The sequence below is a fragment of the Choloepus didactylus genome, chromosome 21 (assembly GCF_015220235.1).
Source record: "Choloepus didactylus isolate mChoDid1 chromosome 21, mChoDid1.pri, whole genome shotgun sequence".
In the NCBI taxonomy this organism is placed as follows: Eukaryota; Metazoa; Chordata; class Mammalia; order Pilosa; family Megalonychidae; genus Choloepus; species Choloepus didactylus.
In genome coordinates, this window is record NC_051327.1 from 7,814,902 (window position 1) to 7,824,262 (window position 9,361).

At 35.1% G+C, this 9,361-nt stretch overlaps 1 protein-coding gene across 1 annotated transcript; it reads right to left on the reverse strand.

The window, feature by feature from the left end:
- Nucleotides 1-8,129: 8,129 nt before the first annotated feature.
- Nucleotides 8,130-9,089, reverse strand: LOC119518083 (olfactory receptor 8H1-like). The gene has a single exon (XM_037815156.1). It carries the CDS (start codon nt 9,087-9,089, stop codon nt 8,130-8,132), a length of 960 nt encoding a protein of 319 aa, XP_037671084.1.
- Nucleotides 9,090-9,361: the final 272 nt, after the last annotated feature.

The following is a 9,361-nucleotide window of genomic DNA, read 5'->3' on the forward strand; positions in this document are numbered from 1 at the left end:
TTGCTCCAGCTATTTATTAGAGCAGATCACGTGCATATGCTAAAGATCCTTGGGCTAGGGAGAGCCCACCAGATACCTACGTTTACATCAGATGCATTTACATCAGGTGCATACATCTTGTTTACATCAGGAACATCATAGTCACAAGTTATATCAGGTGTATATCATAGTCACAAGACACATACATCAGGTGTATATTGTCATCATAGTCACAAGGCTTACATCTTTACAGGGCGGGCCTGCATGGTATTCTATGCAGGCCTGCAGCTCAGCGTTTTAAGCCACCACCCTAGATATGCCTCAGGCAACATGGAAAACTCAGTTTCCCACACCTGCAGAACTTTATTAGACAAAGACTCGGAAGAACAGAAAGCATGGACAGGAATAGGCATTTGCACACTGGTGTTTATGGCAGCATTATTCATTATTTACAATTGATGAAGGTGGCCTAAGGGTACATCGACTAATGAATGGAATGATGAACTGTGATGTAGACATATGATGGAATGTTGAAGAGTGGCAGGAAGGATTGAAATTCTGTGGCATGCAACTAGGTGAATGAACCTTAAAGACATTGTGTTGAGTGAAATAAGATGGAAACAAAAGGACAAATAATGTAAGTTCTCGCTAATATAAACTATAATGAGCAAACTCTAAGGATTTAATTCAAAAGCATTGATTATCAGGGGATAATGATTGGACTTGGTTAGGACAAAGGTAAATCAGAATACCAGGTAAAGGGTATTTTGTCTGTATTTTAAAACTTCAACTTTTGTGTGAGACTAAAGGAAGACATGTTTATTTGGTCCAAAATGTTAATTTTCTGTAGCACAGTATCTAATATAAACTGTCTGTTCAGTTTATTTAAACAACCTAATTACAGGAAACTTTAGACAAGGATTGGGATCTTATTATTCTATACAGGTTAATGTAACACATGCATTCCAGAGTATTTTGGACAGATTATAAAAAAGTATTTGCAAAATCCCCTTGAGGGACTGGGGAAAAATGTGGAACTATTAAACTCACCCCCAGGGAATTCCTGATCTTCTCTCAAGCATTAAGGCCTCCCAATTTAATAAGCCAGGAGCATGATATTGAGGCTTATTCTTATGGAACTTATTATGCAATGACAAATAAAGGCCTGCTTGTTATTATTTTTAAGAGTCACCCCAAAAGAGCCTCTTTTGTTGCTCAGATGTATCCTTTCTCTCTCAGCCAACTCTGCAAATAAACTCACTACCCATCCTCCTCCTCCCATGACTCCCATGACTCCCAGGGTTGTAAGTTTCCCTGACAAAGTGGGACATGACTCTCAGGGATAAGCATGGCCCTGACATTGTGGGATTGGGAATGCCCGCTTTACCAAAAGGGGGGAAAGAAATGAAGCAAAATAAAGTTTCAGTGGCTAATGATTTCAAATAGAGTTGAGGGGTCATTCTGGAGGTTATTTTTATGCAAGCTTTAGGCAGATATTGCAAACTGCTGCAGTATGCCAGGCTCCAAACAACAGTATTCCTCAAAACCCTTGGGCATGTCCTGGGCACTAAATCTCTATAAAACATTTTCATAGTAAGTTTATTTTTTCAGAAACTTAATACCTCCAGATTGATCCTATGCCAGATTAGCCTGGAAACCCATAGATACCAGTCTCTCCATGAACATCAACCAGTTTCATTCCTCTGTCCCATTAGGTCCTCTGTCCCATTAGATCCTCTATCCCATTAGGTTCAACATGAAGAAGTTAAATTAGTCATTGCCCAGATATACCTGAAGATTGAGAGAATGATCAAATGAGAGATAAGAGGAATAACTGAGAATTTAGGATTTAAGAAATGACTGTGACTGCTGACTCATTACATAGATATTTATTTTTCTGTCTAGTGTTTTAGAATAGCCAGAGGAAAATACCTCAAGTTTTTTAACTGTAACCCATTGGCCAGATCTTTGATAATGATTGTATAAGTAAATAATAATAATAATAAAAAAGTTGCCCATGTTTCTATGGATCTACTTCTGGAAGTTTGTTTTGTTCCACAGATTTATATATCTATATCTGACAATACTATGCTGTCTTAGTTAACCAAACTCTATTGTTAAGCCTTAAATTTGAGTAGAGCACAGTACTAGTGGTCAATAAGAGGGGGTTTAAAGAGTATGGGATGCTTGTGGTTTTCTTGATTATTTTTATTTCTTTTTCTAGACTAATGAAAATGTTCTAAAAATGAACATGGTGATGAATGCACATCTATGAGATGACACTGTGGACCACTGATTGTATACATTGGATGGATTGTATGGTATGTGAATAAATTTCAATAAATTATATTTAAAAAAAGAAACTAATGAAATTCCCCAGACACCTGTTAAATGTTACATGTAACCAAAGATGATTAACTGTCTTCACCTCAAACTAGTATAAAAGTCACAAGACAATCACTACAGGGGAGCAGCTTTGAGGCCAATCAAGTCTCCAGTCTTCCACTGGCTCAAATAAAACCTCCTTTTCCTCCACAGCCATATATGCTAAGCCTGTAACATTAAGTTAAGTGAAGAACCCAAAGTTGAAGGGGTCTCATCTCCAATACCACCATGAACAAAAAGATTTTGTCTTAAATGTACTTTAGACTACATCTTAAATAAGATATTATATGCACTCATATAAACAAGAGGAATAGAGGGACAATGTAAATAATCTAATTTTTTTCTTATTTGCCAAATGTTATGTTATATTTATTTAACAACATCATAAATGCATTCTAGAATATATCTTAAGATGACAGGCTAGTCTGAATTTAAATAAAACATAAGCAATTCCTGAACTTATTAATGTCTGAAAAATTAGAAAGCCTGTTGGCCATTATTTCCAACAAAAACCAATAGAATACATTTTATAAATCATATAAATGTACATAGAGGAAAACAAAGCAACACAATTCATTAAAAAAAGCAGAAAATATGAAGGGCCTATAAATATAAGGAAAGAAACAATGCATTTGCAAGATGAGAGATTTGTTACAAAGATATATTATTAAAAAAATAGAGAAGGAAGAAGATGAAGGCATAGAGAGGAGTGGAAACTAGTCAGTCCCCATGGAACAACTAATAAACAACCAGGAACAAATAGTAAAGAATCTGGAATAACTGTGGGGGGACAAACATGACCATCCACTCATAATACACCAACCTGAATTGGGAGGAATGTCTGAGATTGCAGCATAAAATCTGTAAGTAAAAACTGCAGATCTGAGCTGGAAGCCTCCTCCCCCCATAGCCCAAACTGCAAAGCCTCAAGGTGTGAGAAAGCAGCACTCTTCAAGCAAGCACATATAGCTCAGCTGAGCTCCAACTGGGGTTTTAATTAGCAAATATGGACTGCTCAATACAAGGTACAAATCCTCAACAATCAGGCAGAGGCTTTTAGTGATGACTGACTTTGGAGAACTGGAGGACCATGCTGGGAAGGAGAGGGAGCTCAGAGGACTTGACTGCTGTCTGTGACCAATGGGTGAAACTGAGGGGATACACAGACTGACCCTGAAGGGGGTCTTTCTGTCCCTTTTTTGGTTCAGTGGAGAAACCCTCAGCCATTTTCAATTCCCAGTGCTCAGACCCAGGCAATGGTGGAGACAGCAGAGGCAGAGACTATTCAAATGCAAATGACCTCTCCCAAGACAGTATAGCTTTCCTAAAAGGAAAGAGGAGGTGTCAATCTCTACTACCCACCTTCCATTCAAAACCAGACCCCAGAGCCTGGGGGAAAACAGCCACAGGCCACACCTCCATACACAAGTTGGGAGTGTCAGGCCAACAGGTGCCACCTGCTGGGCAGCAAAACACAGTGACTTGAGGCCTCACAGGGTATACCAATTTTCTAAGACACACCCTCAGGGAGACCTGAAACTATTGCATCCTTCCAAGACCTGACCCCATTCTGGTCTAGGAAAACCTGGTTGGGGTAATCAAAGAGGCCAGATGCCTAGACAAGAGAAAACTACAACCTACACTAGGAGGGGTGATGTTATGGCCCAGTCAAAGGAAGAGACTTACACTTCAACTGAGATACAGGAATTTAAACAAGTAGTGCTGAACAATTCATAAAGTTTAGGGATGATATGGCAAAAGAGATGAAGTGTATAATGAAAACACTGGGTGTACATAAGATAGAAATTGAAAGTTCAAAGAAACAACTGACAGAGTCTATGGAAATGAAAGGCAAAACACAAGAGATGAAGGACACAATGGAGACATACAATGGCAGATCTCAAGAGGCAGAGGAAAACACTAAGGAACTTGAGAACAAGGCACCTTAAAGCCTACACACAAAAGAACAGATAGAGAAAAGAATGGAAAAATATGAGCAACATCTCTGAGAACTTAAGGACAAAACAAGAAGCAGGAATGTACATGTCATGGGTGTTCCAGAAGGAGAAAAGAATGGAAAAGGGTCAGAAGCAATAATAGAGGAAATAATGAAAATTTCCCATCTCATATGAAAGACATAAAATTATGGATCCAAGATTATGGATCAAACAGAATAGATCCAAATAGGCCTATGCCAAGACACTTAACAATCAGATTATCAAAATCAAAGATAAAAAGAGAATCTTGAAAACAGCAAGAGAAAAGTGATCCATCACATACAAAGGAAGTTTGATGAGACTATGTGTGCATTTCCCAATAGAAACCATAGAAGCAAGAAGGAATTGGGGTGATATATTTAAGATATTTAAAGAGCAAAACCATCAACCAAGAATCCTATATCCAGCAAAACTGCCCTTCAAATGTGAGGGAGAGCTTAAAATATTCTCTGACAAACAGACAATGACAGAGTTTGTGAACAAGATACCTACGCTACAGGAAACACTAAAGGGAGCACTACAGGCAGACAGAAAAAGACAGGAGTGAGAGGTTTGGAACACAGTTTTGGGAGGTAGTAGCATGGCAGTGTAAGTACACTGAACAAAGATGACTATGAGTATGGTTGAAAGAGGAAGGCTAGGAGTATGTGGGACACCAGAAGGAAAGAGGAAAGATAAAGACTGGGACTTTATAACTCAGTGAAACCTAGGGTACTCAACAATTGTGATAAAAGGTACAAATATGTTTTTACATGAGGTAGAACAAATGAATGTCAACATTGCAAGGTGTTAAAATGGGGTGGGATTCGGGGAAAATACAATCAATGCAAACTAGAGACTATAGTTAACAGAAATATTGTATTATGCTTCTTTAATATAACATAGGCAATATACCAAAGCTAAATGCATATGGGGGAGGCATAGAGGAAGGGTATGAGACTCTTGGCATTGGTGATGTTGTCTGACTCTTTATTCTACTTTAGTTTAATGATGTCTTTCCTTTTGTTGCTTCCTAGCTATCTTTTTTTTTCTCTTTCTTTTTTTCTTTTTCTCCTGTCTCTTGACCTTCTTTGACTCTTCCTTCTCCTTCATGGAAGAAATGGAGATGTCCCTATATAGATAGTGGCAATGGTGGTGAAGACATAAATACATGACTGTACAGGGAACTATCAATTGTTTACTTAGGATGGAATGTATGGTGTGTGGACAAAACCACTGGAAAAAAAATAGGCTGATGAAGAAATCTTGAGGGCACTATATTGAGTGAAATAAGACAGACACATAAGGACAAATATTGCAGGGTCTCAATGTAAGTTATCAGGATATAGAAGGAGCCTAAAGAATGGGGGGCAGTTCTTATCACGAGCAGAATGTTCAACTGGAGTGAACTTAAACATTTGGAAATGAACAGAGGTGATGGCAGCACATTGTGAGAATAACTAACAGTGCTGACACATGTATGACACTATGTAACTAGAAGTTAATAATAGAGGGGCATACAGGGAAAAATACGTATACCTATTGCAAACTATATACTACAGTTAGTAGTAGTTTAATATTCTTTCATCAACAGTAACAAATGTACTATACCAATACTATGAATCAATAATGGAGGGGGTGGTTAAGGGAATGGGAGGAGTTGAGTTTCCCTTTTTGCATGTGTCTATTTCTTTTCTGAAGTAATGAAAATGTTCTAAAAATTGAAAAAAAAACTGTGGTTATAGATGCACAGCTGTATGATGGTACCATGGGCAACTGATTGTAGACTTTGGATCTTTGGATAATTGTACAGTATGTGAACAACCTCAATTAAAAAATTCAAAAAATTGCTATCAAAGACATACATATAGGCACACAAAACAAAAAATAATTGAAATAAATATAGATTCTAGACAACATAGAGTTCAGAGGAAAAATAAATTAATATGTTGATTCATATGGATATTATATATAATAAGTTAACTTTTTATATGAATTCAGGGTGTAAAGGAATACAATGCACATTCAAATTTTTGGAATAAATTAATTAACAGTGATGAGCTTGTGAGAATTCATTTAAATTTAAATCCTAAAACAGAGGCTAAACTTTATTTTAATCTTTCAAAAATCACTTCAGAATATGAACAAATATAAATCTACAATATAACCTCAATATAACCTCAACATAAATTAAAAATTTACAAATCAATTGAAGGGACAAATATATCTAATAACCACTGTTTAAGTTTAAATACAAATATTCAAATATAGGAAAAAGAAAAAAACAACATATTTTATTAAATACACATGGAATAGCAGAAAAATTAAAACTGCAATACCAGATTGAATAAAGATGTTTTTAAAGGAAATATTAATAACCTACCTGACAAAAATTTATGGGATGTTAGAAAGTTTGCATTCATTAAAATTCTTAGATTTGCAACTTTTTGTACTAAAATTCTTAAAATAAATGAAGAATTTACTTGAAAAATTATATGTTTTTAAAGAACATAGAGAAATGAGGAAAAAGGAAATGAGATTTTTAGTCATACTGAAATTAAGCAAAGAAATAGTAAATTACTGAAGCATGTTGATACATCACAGAATGGTAGGTTTTACAAATGGTTAGCATGTACACACAAAAGAGATATAACAATATGCAGATATATAGCCTCCTGAATTTACAAAACTTCAGGTCTTAAAGCATTGTTTGATGAGATTCTTGATTTAACTCATGTATCAAGAAAACATGCATCTCCCAAGTTGAAATGTCAAAGGAATTATCATTTTATAGTGGTTAGCAGAAAACAAAAGCTGCAAAACAGAAATAGAACTGACAAAAATTATAAATATAAATTGAATATATGTATTTTTGTGTATCTACACACCTATACTTAAGATTTGTTTATAAGAGCATGAACAAAACTTTCAAAAATGGTTGGAATATTTCTATTTATTTAATAATTTAAAATATTTTCAAATTTTCTTCAATATTCTCATATAAATTTCTCTATAATTTAATTCTATCACAATATTTTACTTTGCTTTATGACCAAATATTGAAATGCTAATTTTCCTTTTTAGCTGTTTGTTTCTTTATGAATAAGATTAATCAAAAGTATTTATAAAATACCAGTGAACATTTTCATAACAAAAGCTATTTTGTATTCAAAATTTTGCAAGAATGTAAACATTCTGAGGATTGTGTTCAAAATTTATTAGTACTGCATTATTTCTTTCCATTCATCATCTGATATAATTTTTAAAATAACTCAATGGATTTAGAATTATTTATCTTGTACAGTTAAGGAAACTAGGTTTAAACTTTCAGTGACTTACTAAAGTATATACAGTTAAAAAAAGCTGGCATTTCTGGGATCTAATTTCTAGATTTTCTAGTCCAAAGCAGCACTTTTAAGACCCTGCTATATGTGTTCTTTACAGAATAAATTAAACGACTTCTGACAGAGCTCTCCATGATAAAATTCTCTGAAATTGGAATATGCATGAAGATTTCAGTAATAAAATTTCAAGGATAGTGCCACATTTTTAAATTTTTTCTCCTTAGTTGCCTTCAAAAACACATATATTAAACCACAAGTTTAAAACCTGTTTCATGACTTTTATAAACTATGCATATTTCTACAAATATATTCTTAGAAATATTCCAGATTATGTGTTGTCAAACACAGGATTCCTCAACAGAGATTCAAATGAATTAAAAGATGCTGCTATAAATAGGGAACGAATACCCAAATAGAAAAGAAAGAAAAATGTTCAACATCGCAGTCATTTCAATTGCCTGGAGCACTCTCTCATCTGCATGACTCTAATGAGAGCATTTTTCACTTCTTTGTTCCTAAGACTACAAATGAGTGGATTCAGCATGGGGATCACTATAGTACAAAACACAGAAGCCACTTGATCCTTTCCCAAGGAGTAGGACTGCTTTGGTTTTAAGTAAGTAAAAATTGTAGTGCCATAAAAGATAGTGACACCCAGAAGGTGGAACGCACAAGTAGAGAAGGCTTTGCGCTTTCCTGAAGTGGAATTAATTTTCAGGATAGTAGACACAATGGACCCATAGGACACAAAGATTGTGATAAGAGACACCAATACATTTACACTACCAACAATGAATATGACGATTTCAGTGTCATGAGTGTCAATGCAGGATAGGGCTAAAATTGGGATTACATCACAGAAAAAGTGATAAATTACATTGGATTTGCAGAAATGCAAACTGTTCATGTAAAGAACAATAATTAATGATTCAGTAAAGCCCATCAGGTAGCACCCAGTGATGAGGGTGCAGCAGAGTCTCCTGGACATAACAATAGGGTATTGAAGAGGGTTGCAGATCGCTACATAGCGGTCATAGGCCATGGAAGAGAGAAGGAAAAATTCAGTGCCACAGAAGAAGAGAAAAAATGACATCTGGGTGAAGCAGCACATGAATGAAATATACTTGTGGGAAGTCAGTAAGTTATCCAAAGTTTTAGGTGTGATGACTGTTGAGTAACTGATGTCAAGGAATGACAGGTAACTAAGGAAAAAATACATGGGGATATGAAGCTGGAGATCCAAGTGAATGATCAGTATCATCCCTGCATTCCCCAGCATGGTAATCAGGTATATCAGGAGAAATAACAAGAAGAGGACCCACTGGATCTCCTCAGAGTCTGTCAATCCCATAAGGATGAAGTCAGACACATTTGTATTATTCCTACTTCCCACAGTGTTCAACATTTGTAAACTGTTGAGAAATCAAATATGATAATTAGCAAAAATGACCTCAAAAGCATTTTTGTTTCTAGAAATGATTTGACATTTAAAAAAAAATTAGTTTAGTGATTTTAGAAATTCATAATAAAAAGTAGATCACAAAATATGACTTAAAACAATCTTAGTTTGACTGTCAAAGATAAATTAAGTATTAATCAGCATTTGGATATTATGTAATAAAAACTCATATATCTATATTATATATATAAATTTCATAATTGGAATAAACATGACAC